At 43.8% G+C, this 20,000-nt stretch overlaps 2 protein-coding genes across 2 annotated transcripts in view; both read left to right on the top strand.

Moving 5' to 3' along the window:
- The window catches only part of kdm6bb (lysine (K)-specific demethylase 6B, b), a 38,066-nt gene extending 28,041 nt beyond the window's left edge, over window positions 1–10,025 (top strand). Inside the window, exons 13-21 of the mRNA XM_083637115.1 lie at window positions 1,592–1,791; window positions 1,882–1,950; window positions 2,040–2,188; window positions 3,148–3,262; window positions 3,376–3,563; window positions 4,338–4,479; window positions 4,573–4,699; window positions 5,542–5,712; window positions 6,703–10,025. Coding sequence (XP_083493241.1) covers window positions 1,592–1,791; window positions 1,882–1,950; window positions 2,040–2,188; window positions 3,148–3,262; window positions 3,376–3,563; window positions 4,338–4,479; window positions 4,573–4,699; window positions 5,542–5,712; window positions 6,703–6,726 — 1,185 coding nt within the window. The 3' untranslated portion in view covers window positions 6,727–10,025. The remainder of the gene's footprint in view (window positions 1–1,591; window positions 1,792–1,881; window positions 1,951–2,039; window positions 2,189–3,147; window positions 3,263–3,375; window positions 3,564–4,337; window positions 4,480–4,572; window positions 4,700–5,541; window positions 5,713–6,702) is intronic.
- A 2,571-nt stretch (window positions 10,026–12,596) lies between these two features.
- Window positions 12,597–18,633, top strand: tmem88a (transmembrane protein 88 a). Its single transcript, XM_083635727.1, has 3 exons — window positions 12,597–13,025; window positions 14,722–15,047; window positions 18,109–18,633. The coding sequence occupies exons 2-3, from the start codon at window positions 14,739–14,741 to the stop codon at window positions 18,391–18,393; spliced, it is 594 nt and encodes a 197-aa protein (XP_083491853.1). The 5' UTR covers window positions 12,597–13,025; window positions 14,722–14,738; the 3' UTR covers window positions 18,394–18,633.
- Window positions 18,634–20,000: the final 1,367 nt, after the last annotated feature.

Here is a 20,000-nt window from a genome sequence, read left to right on the forward strand (position 1 = left end):
TGAAGCCAATGCGGAAGTGTTCTCTTTGCCTGCAGGGGGCGACACATTGGTTTGTGGACTTCCGTTTTGAAGCTTCAAGTATGGCCTCAGTAAACACTTTCCTAATGCATTTATGGTCTCAATCGCTAGTTTCAAACTATGTTTGGGGCGTGATTGACAGGTCACTTGTTCATTGATCACACAGCTCGCCGATCACGGACCAATAGCAGACCATGCTCTGTGGGAAACCCCTGGACTTGTGTCGAGATCCAAGATGGTAATGGCCAAAATGCCATACGTAAGGCGTAAAAAAACAGAAGTCCACAGACCAATGGGTCGCCCCCTACAGGCCATTTGAAAGAAGGCAGGTTTAAGTGCACTTCCGCATTGGCTTAAATTTTGACAGAGCTACCCCCTTGTATGTAACACATTTATGTGTGATGAATGGTTTACACTTTAGATTAGGGGATGCAGAAAGCCTTGTAAATTAATTGTAAATAATTTACACATAATTTATAACAGGTGAGGAACACTTAATTTACTAAAAGTTTATAGATGACTTACAACGCATTTGTGATATGTTAACATCACATTTATTAATCATCTACAAATGTATATTCATGTTTTGTAAGTGATTAGTTCATTATTAACTAAAGGCTTATAAATTACTTACGACTGAACGTTATTATAAAGTGTTACCCGAAATAGTATAGGTCAAAAGCAACAGTGAAAAGGGCTTTTTTGGAAAGATGACACAATGAGTATGAAAGACAATGAGTTTTGGCCTGTCAGATGTGACTGGGGAGGGCATTCCAGAGGGAGGGGGCGGCTGCAGCAAGGCCCTAACAGAGACCACCTGTCACAGCTTTAGCAAAGAGATACCTGTGATTCTTGTCAAAGTGGATATCAATTGTATGATCATATTCAGCCAGACAGTGAGATGGAGATTTACAATGGCAATTTCTTTTTCTTTTCTTTTTTTTACCTTTTTCTTTTTTTTTTTACCACTGGGGGGGCCAGAGGGGGGGGGGCATTAACTCCGCCCATGGTTTTGGGGTAGGGGTAGGACCATTTTCCATGTTGAAAATGATTAGCCGTGTTGTTGAGGTACTCCCAAACGTTGCCTAAAGTGCCATAAGGCTGAATGGCCTCACCACTGCACTGTGGGCTTCAAGGTATTTGTGCTTGTATGAATCTGGACAGACATGAACTGCTCACTTGTTGGCAGAGGCATACAACCGCGATGCAGTATTTCTCTTTTTACACATTAAAAAGTGAGTTCAGTGTAAAAAGTAAAGGTACAAAGACTCTATATTAAAGCCACTCCTTCAATTCTCAAACCTCAACAACAACACAATCAGGATTATACTCTGTGAGAAATGTCCTTGTCTGTGGATGGATGTCTACGTTTTTGGAAAGTATAGACAGAATCTTAAGCTATGGTGAAAATTGATGCCAGACATCCATTTTAGCAATTAACTTCAATCAAGGTGCAAGTGAAATACAGTCAGACCCACATGTCCAACATGTTATGGTTCTCAAAGGCCAGATTTGTTTTGCTTCTTAGCTTTGGCCAACCTCTCAGCTGAGCTCACGTAGATGTGTTTTATAGGAGGAGAAGGAGAGTGAGAATGAAGAGGAGGGAGAGCAAGCCAAGTCCCCGGACCCATCAGCCAATCCTACCCCAGCCGCCACAAAAGCTGCTCCTAGGCTAGCCAACAGTAAAGGCAGTCTCACCTCCACTAGCAGTAAGGCCATCTCTGCCCCTGTCTGCAACATATCCAACCCTGCACAGGCCACCAGCACACTCAGGTCAGTTCATTATTCAACTGGATCAACAAGTCGGTATTATGAATTTGATGGTAATATTTCTGACTTCAGACTGTACTTTGTTTCCTGTAGCCCGGACCTGAAATCAGCAGGGAAGATCATTAAGTTTGGGACCAACATTGATCTCTCTGATCCTAAAAGGTGAGATGGGTGTGAATTGTTTGATATCATTAATGTCTAACATCTCTGAGGGCCCTTGTCATCACATTGCATGTGGGTTTCTGTCTAAGGTGGAAGCCCCAGCTACAAGAGCTGCTGAAGCTTCCAGCTTTCATGCGTGTGGCATCCAGCAACAACATGCTCAGTCATGTCGGCCAGACCATCCTAGGCATGAACTCTGTCCAGCTCTATATGAAGGTGCCAGGCAGTCGCACCCCAGGTCAGTGACATCACCAGCAGGCATGCAATAGGCCCATTGTGCCAAGGCCAATGCCATGAATTAAGTCCTCTAATGTTAGTGAGTCTTCCTTTTACGAAACTGTCCCATGATACTGTATGTATACCGAATGGAGTCTGATTCTAGAAACAGCTTTTTCAGGGGTGTCACACTCATTTTAGTTCACGGGCCACATGCGACCCAATTTGCTCTCAAGTGGGCCAGACAAAGAAAATCATTGCATAATAACCTATGAATAACAACACCTCAAAGTTTTCCAATTTATTTGAGTGTAAAGAAGTAATACGGTAGCTAGCTTTCACAGCTGCAACACTGACCTCTGACGGCTATGACTAAAAACAGATTGTTTCCTCAAACCCGCCAACAATTCATTTGTCTCTGTTCCCAGTTGTCCTTGTAAATGGTTGTAGTTTTCGCCATGATGAGTCTGATAGTGGCACCAAATATGATATTCCTTGAGCACTGAATACACCAAGCACACTGGCTCCCCATTTATCTCCATGAAGAAATATGAACTCGTCCATTTGTCTGGGAAGACCCTACACTCTGTGTCTTTTCTCCTTTTTTTATGTTTAATTTTCCACCAGCGCCTCCTGCATGAACACAATGCTTGATAGTGTTGTGTTATACATGTATGCAAGTGGGATCTATTCTACAACATAATACTGTAGCATATCCAATGCGTGCTACTCTTATTGGGACACCACAATACCCAGTGGACAAGTCAGGAATAGCCGTGCATTTTATTGAAAAATTGGAATGAAAGTTTTTAAAACTTTGCAAAGTTATCCTGCGGGCCCGATGGGACGCTTTGGCGGGCCGGTTCTGGCCCAGGGGCCGTATGTTTGACACCCCTGGCTTACAGTAGAGTAAGTAACCATTTGCAAATGAACACATATCTTCCCAAATTCAGTAAATTGTCTGCGTGTATTTCCCATCAGGTCACCAAGAGAATAACAATTTCTGCTCAGTCAACATCAATATTGGGCCTGGAGACTGTGAGTGGTTTGCTGTGCACGAGCACTACTGGGAAGCCATCAACAGCTTCTGTGAAAAGTGAGTGAGGAGCCTTTCAGTGTAATGAGCACAAAATCACTGTCAACGGAGATGCCATTAAGCTGCTGTGCACACGCTAAATCACATTGTCGCTGCTAATTGTTTTCCCTCAGGCATGGAGTAGACTACCTAACAGGGTCCTGGTGGCCAGTCCTGGAAGACCTCTATAGCTCCAATATCCCTGTGTACCGCTTCATACAGAGGCCGGGGGACCTGGTGTGGATTAATGCGGGGACTGTACACTGGGTCCAGGCCGTGGGCTGGTGCAACAACATTGCTTGGAATGTGGGACCACTCAACTGTAAGTCACTAACTCGGTCCATTAGAAGAAGAGAAGAATAGCACCATAAAACTTTGTCCTCAGGTCTTGTTTTTATCTCAAATTACAAACAAATCCATACTAGAAGAAGCAAGATGTGTCACGACATCCGAGGATAGCGATGCCTTGAACGGGTAGCAGTCCGTGGTGGTTTTCAAAACGCACTCCAAAAAACTTTTTGAAACTTTGAATATTTTATTGCACCAAAAAAGCGGTTACACAACTCTAGTAAAAACAGTTTCTTACTAAACTCAAAAGATAACAAAAAAACAACTAAAGGTTATAGTTAATAGCGATAAATGGTCAGAATTGGCATTGAACCATAGCCTCAACCCGTCCGACACTGCTAGACTGACTCACCAGCAGCCATGACTAGGTGAGTATACGGTAGCCATTCCCTCGCTTGACTTAACAATTATGCAATCAAAGGTAATTATATCAAATTGTATTAAGAAATCCACACGTTTTTGATTCACACATATACAATGATCAATAATTCATGGACGATTACACCATTACATTTATTTTAACCCACTGATACCTGATGCAGCATTTGTGTGTGTATCCCTTTAAGACCGCGAACCGTGGTTCGCGGTCTTAAAGGGATAGACACACAGATGAGGGATATACACGCAAATGCTGCATCAGGTATCAATGGGTTAAACTAAAAATGCCACACTCCATTATACTCCACGTTGCTTATTGTGCGGCCTACTTTTGGCCGCCCCTCTGTCTGTGTGATGTTTGTCCTCTCAGCCTACCAGTACCAACTGGCCCTGGAGCGCTTTGAGTGGAACGAAGTCAAGAAGGTCAAGTCGATCGTTCCCATGATCCACGTCACCTGGAATGTGGCCCGCACCATCAAGATCACTGACCAGGATACCTACAAGATGATCAAGTGAGATGTGTGTGTGTGTGTGTGTGTGTGTGTCGTGTGTATGTGTGTTGGCAGCATCCATCTTTCACAATCCACTCTGCTGTCTTTACTCAGACACTGCCTGCTGCAGTCCATCAAGCACATCCAGATTCTGAGAGACCAGCTGGTGGCGGCAGGGAAGAAGATCTGTTACCAGAACCGTGTGAAGGACGAGCCAGCCTACTACTGCAACGAGTGTGATGTAAGTCCCCCTTCCTTTCTTTGCTGTGAAGCAGTGATTCTCAACCTTTTTCATATCCGGGACCCCTAAGTTAGTCCACATTAGGGCCACGGACCCCCATTTGACAAGATTATTTTTTTTTTTTGTCCAGAATGTCATGTAGGTAAAGAGATAACAGTGAAACTATGATCAAAATAGTCATTCTACTCGGCGTCCGGGTAGTGTAGCGGTAGATTCCCTGCCTACCAACACGAGGGTCGCACGTTCCCCGGCTTGGTCGGGTGTCCATACAGGCAGGATTGGCTGTGTCTGCGGGTGGGAAGCCGGATTGAGGGTATTTGTCCTGGTCGCTGCACTAGTGCCTCCGATCTGGTCGGTCGGGGCGCCTGTTGGGGGCGGAAAGGAACTCCCGCTGTCATGTGAAAAGAAGCGGCTGGCAACTGTGCATGTGTCGGAGGAAGCGTGGTGCTAGTCTACAGCTCTCCCCAGATCGGCAGAGGGTGGAGCAGCGACCGGGGCAGCAGGAGGGGAAATTGGCCAAGTACAATTGGGGAGAGAATGGGGGTGAAAATCAGAAAAAAGGTAATTCTTCTGCATTCTCTAATTGTTTTAACTACTTGTAAAATAAATAATGGTGAAGCTTAAGAATTCATCCATTTGCTGGGGACTCCCTGGAACTCTCTCGAGGACCCCTGGTGGTCCCTGGACCCCACATTGAGAACCACTGCTGTACACTGGTGCATGAAGTGTGGCCACGCATCCAAACAGGATACTGTCTTCACTTTGTCTGTGCAGGTGGAGGTGTTTGACCTGCTGTTTGTCTGTGCAGGTGGAGGTGTTTGACCTGCTGTTTGTCTGTGCAGGTGGAGGTGTTTGACCTGCTGTTTGTGACCAGTGAGAACAGCAGCAAGAAGACCTATGTGGTGCACTGTGAGGACTGTGCCCACGCTAAGAGGCCCTCGCTGGCAGGAGTGGTGGTGCTGGAACAGTATCGGATGGAGGAACTGATGAGAACCTATGACAGCTTCACACTGGTCAGTCTCACTCTCTAGTGTTGCATGGTGCAAAGTATTGCAGTAATGTTTTGAGCAAAGATTCTATACTTCAGCGTTTATTCTTAGAACTGGTACGTCTAGCACATTGTTCCACCTCACCTTTTCTATTCAACTTACAACATTCCAAACCTAACGTTCCACCCTGCATCGTCTGCATCGTCTTGATGGCAGGTGACGGTGAAAATAGATCATGTATGTATGCATAAGAACACATACCACACATCGGAACTGGCCAAACATTTGAGCAGAAAACGATTATACAGAGGATTTAGTTGGGATAGCGTCTTGCCTAGTGGCTGCAGCAAACCCTGTTTAATACATAACCTCAGTATGTCTCATCCATACTGACCACACTTTACACTGTGTGTCAAGAATATTATCATCTATCATGACAATTTCAATGAGGCCCAAATATTGATGCATGCCCGCCATTATACTTAGTTACTCTACTATTTTTATGCCTCCACTGGCGATAGCCAGGCCGGAGGCATTATGGATCCCGTCCGTCCGTCTGATGTTCGTTAACGCGATATCTGAGGAACGCCTTGAGGGAATTTCATCAAATTTGCCTCAAACATCGACTTAGACTCAAAGATGAACTGATTAGATTTTGGTGGTCAAAGGTCAAAGGCCAAGGTCACTGTGACCTCTCCAACGCCAATAAAATGATAAAAAAAATCCAAACGGAGATATCTGTTTTTGCAAATGAACTCTTCATATATATATATATATATATATATATATATATATATATATATATATATATATATATATATATATATATATATATATATATATATAAACTCCCTGTTCACCACAGCATAGCAACCAGCTTTATTTTTCATAAAAGCAGAGCTAACTGCAAACAACGCACACACACACACACACACACACACACACACACACACACGCAGAGCTTTTGCAAGCTGCCAGCTGAGCTCTGTCTCTTTCTCTGTTTTCCCCCCTCAGGCTCCATCAGCCTTTTCAAAGTGAGGACTCCTCCCCGACCCGTCGTCTATCAGCCATAACCAAAACTCCTTCTTAATGGCAGCACACACTGTCTTCAAGGCAATCTATTACTGCAAACACTTTCTGAATCAGCCAATCACGTTTACTCAATATTGTTTACATCACACAATAAGGTATGGACACTCAGCCAATTCAAATAGCTCACTGTCTTCCCCATACCAGCTGCTGATTGGACTTGTGTTTTGAAATAGAATGACTAGACTGGTACTACTCATGAAAAGCATTTCAAATGCGTACAACAAAAATGTGAACACTCCTAGCACTAGGAATCAGGTCATTTGTTCAACGGACACTGCTGTGATTCAAAAGCGTCAAGTAGCCGGTTTTGTGTGTTAATTCAGGTACTTTTATGCAAATCCAGTAGAACTTTTTATACCAATCTAGTTATTCTATATGTCCATGAATTTGCTGTGATTCTTTGGTGCCAGCAGGGGAATCGCTTCACGGGCGAAGTAGCTGATTGTCACAATGGCATTGTACTGGTTCATGTTTTGTTTGGTATTCAGGTAAACTCTGACATTTGTAATTCCTGTGTGTATACTCGTTGAGGTGCTATTCCAATCTTATTTATTCTGACTTAGATATTTCAAAAATTTTACCAGCCTAGAAGTACACCACATTGGCCTTGTGAACTGTATTAAAAGGAGAGGTAATTAGAGGATCAAACACACAAATAATGTTTTTCTGTAAGTATTAAAAATAGTGATTCAAGAACTTTTTCAGTTTCTCTAAAATACGGGTTTACTATAAGACTAATATTGTTTCATTCTTACTTGTAAATCTAGTGTGTAATTCGTGAATTAGGCTTTTGATCCAACTAAATTGAAAGGCCTATTGTCATTTTACGTTTCATTATTGGAAAGGGAATACATTCCCAGTTTTATACCTCTTTTTGTTGCTATGTCCTTGTTTTGTAGATTGCAGAGAAGATAAAGAATTGTAAATTGTGAATGCATTTATACGATATACACTGGTGTGCATAGGAGGGCTGCGGGGGGACTAATTGCCCCTGCCCTTTTTGCTTGAGGTGGCCAAATCCCCTTGTGAGACAGAACAAAAAATGCCCAAAAGGCACACAACACAATCATCTAATGCAAAAGCCACGGGGGGCAAGAGGAAAACAAATGACCAGCCGGCAGGCCTCAATACTTTAATTTAAGTCAGTCCTGATGAGAGCTCTGATTGGCCGGGCTGTTAGCACAGCACCATGCACTGTCCTGGGCCAGTTTAACATGCTGTCAGTTTAACATGTTGAAAGGTGCACGCTTGAAGGCGGGGCCAGTTTAACATGCTGTCAGTTTAACGTGTTGAAAGGTGCACGCTTGAAGGCGGGGCCAGTTTAACATGCTGTCAGTTTAACATGTTGAAAGGTGCACGTCTGAAGGCGGGGCCAGTTTAACATGCTGTCAGTTTAACGTGTTGAAAGGTGCACGCTTGAAGGCGGGGCCAGTTTAACATGCTGTCAGTTTAACATGTTGAAAGGTGCACGCTTGAAGGCGGTGGCAGTTTAACATGCTGTCAGTTTAACATGTTGAAAGGTGCACGTCTGAAGGCGGTGGCAGTTTAACATGCTGTCAGTTTAACATGTTGAAAGGTGCACGTCTGAAGGCGGGGCCAGTTTAACATGCTGTCAGTTTAACATGTTGAAAGGTGCACGTCTGAAGGCGGGGCCAGTTTAACATGCTGTCAGTTTAACATGTTGAAAGGAGCATGCCTGGAGGCTGGACCTGACAGCCCAGACATCACGACAGTTGCTTTTCCAACATATGGGCACACTTTGTTGAGGCAGCCATAATTAAGGGACAAAGGGACAGTCAAAGCCTCGTCAAAGAGGCCTCACTTGGTCAGGGCCATATACATATATAACATATACCGGTAGTCCAAATTAGCCCTTTAAATGCATTACTTGTTTCCAGAACATGTACATTTCGAGTATATAAACATAGATTCCTCAGAGTAAAGCTTGCAGAGCCATTTCATGGTTACTGTAAATGCAAGTCTATTTTACTCTGCTTTCAGTTTTGTTAAAAATGTGTTTCCTTTTCTTATACAGCTTCAAAATATATTAAAAGGCTTTACTGTATTTTCTTGAATGCAATAATTTGGTTTCATATGATAGGCCTAATTTTATTTTAAGATTCAAAATTGAGCCTATACTGTATGCTGTATAATCATCATAGTTCTTCTCTGAGAAATCCCCAGAAATACGTACACACAGGTTCCAAAGTGTCTCTTCCTGGGGAAGTCTGACCTCAGGAAGTACCCGTTTTCAGATTTCCTCCCTGCCCCTGTAAGTCTGTGCACACCACCTAATGTATATATTTGTTTTCAGTTGTACTAGAAGACTAATGTAGTTTCAGTCTCAATCAAAAATCTAGTTTGTATATGGTCAGCTGTGTTTTTCCAACTCAGTCATCTTTTCTGTTGTTGCTACAATACACCCTTAAAAATATTCTGTACACTCTACATTTAATTGTTGCAATGGGAATTTCTTCCCTCTTTTATACAGTACCTCTTTTTGTTGCTAGACCCTCTTTTTGGATTACAAAGAAAATGGAAAAATTGTAAATTGTGACTTTATTTATACTGTATATGGTTGTTTTCTTAAATATATTTATTGCATATCAATGGTACTTCACTTGGAAGGGGCTACAAGGTATTTTAGAAAGTGTTCTATGGTCATAACATGTGGATAGGGGCAGTGCAATCAGGGCGAGGTTTCATTTTCATGGTGCTAGACCCCTCCTTGCCTCACCGCCCCTCATTAAAGAGTTTAATGGTGTATTCAATTAAGTCAACGAATACAACTCAAACCAACTGGTTGGTGCTTAGAACCATTTCAATGCAGTTTACCGGTTACATAAATGGAATGATGTCTTTGTACTGTATCTAACGGATAAACACAAACACTTTTGGAGCTTTTTTCCATTGTATGAACTTCATAAAATTGTGAGGCATTAGTGATTTTCTGATGAACATTAGCAGTAGTTGTAATTCTTGACACTTTTGCAGAGACTTTTAGGGATGTGACTTTTAATGGCGTTGAGGTTTCGTTTGTTTTGTGTCTTGTCCCCATAAGTATTATTTGAAGGATGTAATATTGCTCTTTCTTCCTCTCGACTCATTTTTATTTATGCTGCACTTATCGTTTCAAAAATATCTCACATAGAAGAGAACCTGAGCCAGACCTGTCTTAAATCCCTCTGTGATTTTTCTGTGACATATTGTATTGTTGTTCAAGAAAATAAAATGTTTTGATAAATTCTTTGAGAATGCGTATTAGCCTTTGATTTCCCTGCTTTTTGTATTCTGACCATTAAGTCCTCTGGCACGGAGAGGGCTTGTTGTCATTGATTCAGTCCTACAGTATGTGAACCCCAGTGTCAGCAAGGCTCCTAAAAAGCTGGACAATAAGGTTTATTCTAATCTCTTCCATTCTATTCTATTCTATTCTACATTTTGCCTTTGCAAAGCAAGAATGTGACTAAAAATGTTCCTATTGCATATGGCTCTCTCGCAGTTTCATTTGGGAATCTTGTGCTGTGTTGTGAATATTCATCATCACCTTTTTGCAGCTCTGTGGATTTTCACTCTGCACTGAGACCCTCTCTTCTGTCACAGAAAAAACATCACATATAACCATCTTTTAAACGCAATAGCTCAATAACAGCTTTAGCTTTGATAGCCATTAAATTGGCTATTCTATGCATTTTGTAGAATTATTCATGTGAAATTTGTTTTGATGGCATTTTAATAGCGCTCAATGCGAAAATGTGGCCATTTAAGTGTTGTTAGAGTCTATCTTGCAGGGAGAGGGAGAGACATTCAGTCATCAGTTTTGGGTTCATTGCCTGGCAATAGTGAGGGTGTTTGAAAGTGTGTTGGAGGGGGAGAGTGGGCTTGCATACATTTGGCATGCAGCTCTGCTCTGTGTAGCAACTTGTGTTTTCACAACAGTGGCTGACGAGCAAGAACAAACTGACAATTTGTAGATTCTGGCTCTTTTCCAATGACCTCCTGCTTCCCAGTCACACAGAACATTCACACCTGGGAACTGCCAGGTTTGGCCACTGAGAGGCTCCACTGAACCAGTTTGCTCAAAGGCACCATGGAAGCGGTTGCTAAGGGAGGGGAGCGCATTACTCATTCAGTTTCCTTACCAACATTCCCAGCTTACGCGAAACAAGGCTGCTGCCTCCGAGGCTCCAGGTTGCCACTGCCCCCTTACCTCTGTATTCTAGAAACTGAAAGTAATCAGATTACATCAATCGGGTGAAATCTCTAGTGTGTTTTCTTTCTGGGCGATAATGTGTCCCAGATGCTTTGAATGGTGTTACCAAGGTGTAACACTCACGTGGAGCTTACAGTCTATACTGCAGAAGGTAGCCAATTTTGAAAGCAGCAACTATCCACCTGAAACAATATTGAGCTTATGCTAGCAATCAGGCTACATCCTGAATGATCCGTGATAGGGATAAACAAGAATATTTTCTTCAGGATGCTATTCCTGCCTGGTTTTTCTATCTCAGAGTCAGGACAGGGGGTTACAGGACATGAGAATTCCAAAATTGCGGACGCAGGGGCACCTCATCTTAGACCAGGGATATAGCAGCGGATATCCTGGTTCCAAGGACAGGAAGGCCGTTCTTCCTCTTGTCCTCTACCAGCCCCCCCCCCAGACATTGACACACACATACTCTCCATGGCATTGGCAATGAAGAAGTGACAGCCATGCTTATATAAGAAGAAAGCTTAGCTCCAGGTCTATCATTCTTGTTTTTGTTTTCCTGCGAAACCGCACATTTCTTTACCCAGAGCAGTAATGCCATGGGCTATTTTACCACACTTCATTTTTCTATGTCCCCACTATTCAAACGCAGCCATTCTGTCCCTCCGGGGAGTACATATCTACCCCAAGAAGAAATAAACAGCTACCCAGACCGGACTGCAAAAATGAGATCACAAATCAAAATTTCACTAATTTCACTCTTTGAACTGAGCCCCTCTGGTTTCTTATCAGTCCCGTGATAGCCTCTTTTCCCTGCCAAATGACTCACGGTTCCCCCATCCTCATTTCCTCACTTTCTGAATGCGGAGTTCTGTTTTTCATCAAAAGGTCAAGGGTCAGTCTTCTGTCATTCCTGCTTCTGAAACAAGTATTCAGCAGCTACGGCGTGTCCGACCTCGCCGCTGCCCCCTGCCTTCTCATTTCACTGCTCTGTGTTGTGTCTTGGGGTGTGTGGAGGAGCAACTGGGTGCCGTCTTATCTGTTGTTGCACTATTGTTCACCCCCCACCCATCGGCTATTACGCTAAGACATGATCTGATGGGTGCAGCATGCAACTCGTCTTACCAAAACAGTCCATCTGAGTCATTTATTCCCCCCCAAAAAACTAGTTCATCATTCGTTTTAAAGCCATAATCCCCATGCGAAACAGTCTAAGTTGAATTTTGGAAGCTAACCTTATCAGTCTGAAGACAGAAAGTGGTCAGTGGTTGTATAAAAGTGTTGGGGTCTGGGCAGCACGCCCTGACTCCTCTAATCTATATAAATAAACATTCTCTCTCGCCTCCCCTCTCCCTCCCCCTGCCCCCTGCCTCCCCACTGGGGGTGAGGGCTTTCACAGCAATCCTCCACTGCCCCCCTGCCCAAACACTACATCAGCTCCTACCACAGCCCAGCTAGCGCTCTGTGCACTCGCACTACCAGCACACTATATGACTGCAGGAACTGAAGCGGACACACACACACACACACACACACACACACACACACACACACACACACACACACACACACACACACACACACACACACACACACACTATAGCCACTTACACACTCAATCATATCTCAGTCTGGAGTTAGAGTGAGGAAAGAGAATGTCAGGAAAGGAAGCGCTGCAGCCAGGGGGGAAGCCAAATTTGCCTCAAGTCCACAGAGCTCTCTTCTGACGGCATTCTGAGAGTGGTCTAAGGTAGAAATCTGAACTTACAACATCAGGCAAATACCTGATGATTTCTCTCTAAATCTGGCCAGAGCACATGAGGGAAAAGTGGAGAAGATTTTCTAATGCATTTCAGTAGTTAGTAACACAATCTAAACTTGAGTCCCGACCCTCAAGATCTGGATTTTCACCCAGAGAAGACATACATCAAGAGGAAATTCTTGAGATTCTCTTTGTCTCTGAGTGCTCACCGTGCTCGAGGTCTTCCAGACGCTGTTGAAGCCTCAGAGTGGGAAGAGAGATCACCACCACGCGGTGAGTTCACACACTTCATTGTATTTGTGAAGAAACATAGAAAAAACACGTCCTGATGAAACTGTAGGGCTTTGTGCCAGCATTGTCATTAAATGTTAAGTTTACTGAAAGATTATGCCATTTTGAATACATTTCTTCACATTATCCCTATCGTCTTGGATATCTTGGATCATCTAAGCTAAAGCTGCCCTGGTGTCACCAAAAGGCAAATCTTGGAGCTGCTTGACTCAAACTTGATGTGGACACACTCTGCACAGTAATGGTTCTACACAGTATAATAAAAAAGGTTGTTTAGGCCTGAAAAACTCTTTTATGGTGCTGTAAAGAAGCATTTAAAAACAGAAACCAGACTTCTCTATTCTGATTTGCCTGTTTGTGTCATTTTCTGTTTCTGTGTGCAATAAGTTACTGCATTCTGTTACTGGCAGTAACAGAATGCAGTAACTTATTGCAGTAACAGAATGCAAGGTGGTTGTTACCAATACACATGATGAATGATGAAGCCTAAACATTAATACGTTCACAAAGTCAGCCGCCAAACCAATAAAGCAGCTCCAGCTTTTTCTAGTTTCTAGCACTGAGAGAAAGTTTGCTCATGCTCTAAATTATCCTAGTCTTGTTTATTTATTTATTTTATTATTATTATTATTATTATTATTATTATTATTATTATTATTATTATTATTATTATTATTATTATTATTATTATTATTATTATTATTTATTTATTTTTTAAATAAATGTTAATCCAACTGTTTAAAATAATGTAATTTGTATTTATTATGTGTTAGGCTAGACTTTTTAGCAACAGTAACACTTTGAATCTTGTACATGCTGATGGACAACAGTAACACTTTGAATCTTGTACATGCTGATGGCCAACAGTAACAGGAAAGGCTGTATTTCAAACCCATGAATTCACATGGGCACTTGGCAAGACTACAATCACTAAAACAATCAAGAACAGAATGAAATAGTGGAAGCTGCTCTGTTCATTTTTGTATACATTTTGATTATGTGATAAGGAAATGTGTGAAATGAGTTATGAAATAATAGCGAGATGAGATAGGAAAATGGAAATGAGAACTGAAAATATAAAGTCTGAAGCTCCTTTCCACTCCTAACCATTGAGATATATAAATCTTTTATATGTCAATGCTCCCAACATCGTGTAAACAACAGGTACATTTATGGAGCAACACCCAGCATGATATTTCTTCAAATTCAATGTGAAAGCATTGCACTGACACTTCAGATGAGTTGGCTTTATTAGAGCCAGCCAGCTGCTCCTGGCTCATTGTTCTGGGTTGTGCTTATCCTGGAGTTTGGGGGTGGGGTCAAGGCAGTCCCATTTCCTCCCACTTAGAGAAGTGTAGTTATCTGTGTTGATTTTTCCACACCTTTCACCACATTCTTTTAAGAAACCATTACCTAATGGATCAACATTCTCAAGCTTTTCATGATTTTCTTTTGTGGAACATGGGCATACATCGTTTACGGCAACAACTATTTTAATGTCATGGGTATTCTTATCCTGTTTACACCAGACATGAACTACTTGGGGGGGAAAAGTACGTGAAATATTTGGCTCTCCCTTATGAAAGCATAACATTTAAAAATTGTCAGATACAAGTTCAGTTTATGTAGCATTTCCCCATCACATGTTGTTGAGATCAAAATGTTTGTTTTCCTGCAGAACAAGACACAAGCGAGATGAGTCTGCCACGGAACGGGACGTTGGAGAAGACGGTATCTGAGCCGGGCCAGACTGAGGCAGGCTCTCCGGGGGGAGCGGGGTCAGGGGTCGTGGTGCCTCCCCCGTACTCCCTGGGCAGCACCGAAGCCGTAGACATGCCTCCGGAGTTAAGGGGCTCTCTGGACTGCTGGGCGTGCTCTGTGCTGGTCACTGCACAGAACCTGATCATAGCGCTGGTCAACGCCGGCTTAGCCAGCATCGTGTTTGGCACCATCCTCACCCCGGCTCTCGTCATGATCACATTTGGCTTCCTGTGCCACTCCACGGTGAGTCATTCCCAAAGGAAGCTGGAGTATTTTTTCCCACGGCGCTGGCCAGCAGGCCGGCCGGGGTCAGAAGATAGCAAAGTCAGGACACTCACTCATTCACTCACTCACTCACTCACTCACTCACTCACTCACTCACTCACTCAGTCATGGACGTTGAGTGAAGGGGCTGGGCTAGGGAATTGGTGCCGTAGCTAGGACTAGAATCAGTTTTGAGGGGCTAGGCAAAAAGGGCCATAGGTTGGGATAGGAAGGTCGTAGAGTCGGGGTTCGAGGGGTGGCTAGGGGGATATGGGTGATGGGGGGCAAGGGAGGGGGCGGGGCAAAGGAAAAGGGGCTGTAGCTTGGGATAGGAAGGTTGTAGAGAGTCGGGGTTCGAGGGGTGGCTAGGTGGAGTGAGTGGTGAGAGGGTGGCAAGGAAGGGGGCGGGGTAGGGAAAACTGGCCGTAGCTAGCATTATACATGTAAACAACACATATCAGAAATAATGTGATAGCTTTTCGACTTTGATAGCTTTTTCTGTGCTCAGGGGGTATTTAGGGGGGGCAGTGCGTTGGTAGAGTCCTTAGTAGGGGGCGGCTTTGGGCCTTGTTGATGAGGCCGATGGCAGTTGGGAAGAAGCTGTTCTTGTGGCGAGAGGTCTCTTGCCGATAGGGAGCATTTCAAAGAGTTTGTGTCCGGGTTGGGAGGGGTCGCTTCAGCGTCCTGGCGGTGTGCAGGTCCTTAAGATGAGATCAGATCACCTTCTCAGCACAGCAGATGATGTGCTACAGTCTGTTCATGACTTTGTAAGTGGAAGTTTTCTGAAAGCTCAGAGATCAAGATGTAACATCGACTTTGTGCCTCTAGGGGCGGTATTGACAATGAATAGGGACTCCATTGTAAATCAGGATGACTGGGTGGAACTAGGCCTACAACATCACTGATGGGGGACAACATGTTTACAAATTTGTTGCGGTCTCTCTTGCCCTCTAGTGGTCAGAAAATGTTACTTATTACAGCTGAGGGATGAGAGAGAACAGATGCAGGGTGAAGAGGAGTAGGTCAACGTTTTGTATTGGAAATAATGAATAGCTGGGAGCAGTTTTGTGTGTGTGTGTGTGTGTGTGTGTGTGTGTGTGTGTGTGTGTGTGTGTGTGTGTGTGTGTGTGTGTATGTATCTGCGACTATTCATATTCATGCTTCGGTAACACTTTCTATGAGGGTCATGTCTATAATGCATGCGCAGCCGCGCCCGTAGCTCACTTGCTCTTATGACATTACTGATGACCACTGCGTGTTGCGGCCTCGCCTGCTCTATGACATCGTAATTAGGGCAATCACCTAATTAAGAAATCCAGGTCCGTCAGGTCACCCGCACAGCCCAGGGGCGGAACTGTCTGGTTCCTCCCGATTCTACCTACTTATACTCTATATAAAAGGGAGGTACTGTAGGGCTCGGTCTGTTTGTCTGTTTGTCCATCAGTGATGTCATAAATTCTCTCTCTCTCTCTCTCTCTCTCTCTCTCTCACACACACTCACACACACACAAGAGACAGACACACGCGCGCGCGCACACACACACATGTGTGCAAAATCAAGTCTGCTGCTGGGACTTTGGATGTCACAACTGCTTTTATGACATCACCGATTACATCACAACCTCTTATGACATCACTGATGATGTCACAATGCCTCTGACAACACTGTCCACAATTTATGACAACACTGATGACATCATCACTGGGACTTTTTCTGATTTCGCCCCCATTTTCCTATTTGTACTTGACCAATTTCCCCCTGCTGCCCCGGTCGCTGCGCCCCCTCTGCTGATCTGGGGAGAGCCGTAGACTAGCACCATGCTTCCTCCGACACATCCACAGTTGCCAGCCGCTTCTTTTCACCTGAAATCGGGGAGCTCCCCAGCAGGACGTAGGACGTGGGAGGATCACGCTAATCCCGCCAGTTCCCTTCTGCCCCAAACAGGCGACCAACCAGAGGGGGCGCTAGTGCAGCGACCAGGACACATACCCATAATCCAGCTTCCCACCCGCAGACACAGCCAATCGTGCCTGTATGGACCCCTGACCAAGCCGGAGGTAGCACGGCATATGAACCTGTGGCCCTCGCGGAATCTACCGATACACTACCCGGATGCCCCCAATAGCGGATTATTTAAGCAATATCACATGAGAGGGAGTGCGGTTGTTGGCTAATATTGGCACTGCTGTGATTCGGTCACAGGCACGAGGCCGCAGGCCGAGTGCCGAAGATAATCACAGCAGTGCCAATATTAGACAACAACAGCACGACCTCGAGTGTGATATTGCTTTTATACAACAGTTCTATTAAACAAAGCTGATTAAAAAAAACAAAAAGCTGAGAAAATATATGATTTCTGTATTTATTCCTCCGCCAACAAAAATAGTCCCCTCAGCTTTCTGCTTTGCCGAAAATGTAGCCTAATCAGCCTAATTAACTGCAGGCTGTCTACTTTACTACTGTCTACTCTACAGCTGTGAAGCATTTTGTTGATTAGAGCAGCTGTGAGGCGAAGTGATCTACACACAGTGAAGCGCCAGTGCGTTATTGTGAAATATTGGCACTGGTAGGATCCCTCTTGTCCAATCAAATTGCCCGGCCGGAACTAACTGTTGTATAATGATGTTTATTATAATACATTATGTCCACCACTTATGGACATAAGAGTTTTATATTAAACCTCATAAATGCATTATAATAATAATAAAAACATGGGTTTTATATAGCGCTTTTCTAGGACTCAAAGACGCTTTACAAACAAAGAAACACTAAAGGGGCGGGGACGACGTAAGTGCAACAGACAATGGACAAACGCGACACAGGCACACAGGGATAGGCAGGGGGAGCTAGGAGAAGGCAGAGGAGAAGAGATGGGTTTTGAGGCGGGATTGGAAGACAGTGAGGGAGTCTGATTCTCTAATGTCCGGGGGGAGAGAGTTCCAGAGCTTGGGAGCTGCCCTGGAGATGCCCATAATGTCTTATGAATGTGCCCATAATGTATAACATTGATAGAATGTGTCCTCCTGGTGCTCTCTCCAGGTGCAGCCCGGTGCATCAGCCTCTCTGTACTGTTCAGACATGCTGGATGATGGGGGCTGTGTGGCTCTGCTGGTGGTAGGCTTCCTGCTGCTCACCCCTCTGCTGGTCCTGGCCCTCGCTGCCTACTGCCGCCTGGCCCGACACCTCCAGCTGGGCCTCTGCTTCATCCCCTATAGCCGAGCCGTCTACAAGAACCTGCCCGCCAAGCACCACCGGCCTGCAGGAGGCTGCTGCGGCCAACAGGGGGCACCAGAGAGCGAGGGAAAAGGCAGTGTATGGGTGTAGCAGAGGAGAGAGATGGGGAGGGGGGGGGGTGGTATTTGGAAGTATTAAACTGATCGTCAGAGAAGAGTCACATGTCTAGGGTTGGGTTGATATTGACCCAAGTGTCTTTTTAAACAGCAAACTGCTCAATTTAAATGCTGCATGAAGTACTATAATAGCCATTGTAAAAATCCATTGTATTTCATCATTCATGTTGATTGTTTCAAAGTGATGTTGCTTTTTATATTCAATCCTGATATATTTTTACCAACTTTCTACAATAAAGTGCATCTTAAGCACAGCTTTGTGTTTTGAATGAAAATAAATTCAATCATGAGAGACTCGTAATATAATTTTAACAAACTTTATTGAATCAGAATAGACAGTTTGAGTATGGCGTATGACTCCATGATGTGACGCTCCTCTTGCTTATGAGAGAGGGGCGTCAGTGCTGTATGAGATAGGACATCCCCCCTAAGGGGATTTGTTTCCAACAGGAGTCATGACATTGGTGGTGATCTGGGGAGGTGGTGGGATGAAGCTTTTTGCTCTGGAGATGCTGGATGAATGCGTGATGCTGACACAAGGTGAGTGATGACTGCACAAAGCTGTGGTGATGGGGGCTTTATATAGTACCAGGAGAAGGGCATTTATGATGTCATAACTGATGTCATTTATGATGTCACAACTGATGTCATTTGGGAGAAGGGCATTTATGATGTCATAACTGATGTCATTTATGATGTCATTTATGATGTCATAACTGATGTCATTTGGGACGTCATGGAGAAGGTGACGTCGGAGATGGAGACGTCATTTAGTGACGTCATTTGGGCTGAGGGTTATGACAGCATGGGGTGCTCTATTAATGCCTTATTTGGTCTTCCATGATTGAACTACAGTCTGCGACTACACTAAATAAATACATACATTACATTACATCACATCCATCCGCATTCACGCACGCACGCACATGCACACACACACACACACACACACACACACACACACACACACACACACACACACACACACACACACACACACACACACACACACACACACACACACACACATACATACTGTACATACACACATACATACATACCATATACCATACCATAGGGTATGATTGTATGTCAATTGACCCATTGACATACAGTACATACTGTACATACATACATACATACATACATACATACATACATGCATAAATAGCTGGACCCCTAATGAGATGGATTCGTAATGGAGATTATAAGAGAAAAGGAGGCAAACTTAAAAGAAGCAGCTATGTTACTTTATATTTGTTCCAATTGCTGGTGACTTGTCATCAGCAAGATGAGTTGAGAACATCAATGAATGTAGGCTTCAAGTAAGTGATTTCCAATGGATTGTAGTGTCAGAGTCAACAGAATGCCAACAGATGAAATTTTAGATGTTGTAGGCTACTTCTTTCTCTTATTCTCAGGCACTGACAATGTTTCTACAGTTGTCCTTCAGCTCTCAAAACAACAACTTTTCTTTAATGTTGGCATTTCTCCTTAAAACCCATATCTGTCCCATTAGTTGCCAGCTGTTTTAGCCAAGGACAGTTAAACCACTTCATGATTTTCTCTGGCATTTTGATC

The sequence above is a fragment of the Poromitra crassiceps genome (genome assembly GCF_964638095.1).
Source record: "Poromitra crassiceps genome assembly, chromosome: 1".
NCBI lineage: Eukaryota > Metazoa > Chordata > Actinopteri > Beryciformes > Melamphaidae > Poromitra > Poromitra crassiceps.

Excerpts from the sequence above, each read along its gene's own strand:
- tmem88a (XM_083635727.1), top strand. The coding sequence starts at position 14,739 with ATGAGTCTGCCACGGAACGGGACGTTGGAGAAGACGGTATCTGAGCCG. Across the intron at positions 15,048-18,108 it reads GCTTCCTGTGCCACTCCACG|GTGCAGCCCGGTGCATCAGC; the intron begins GTGAGTCATTCC and ends TGCTCTCTCCAG.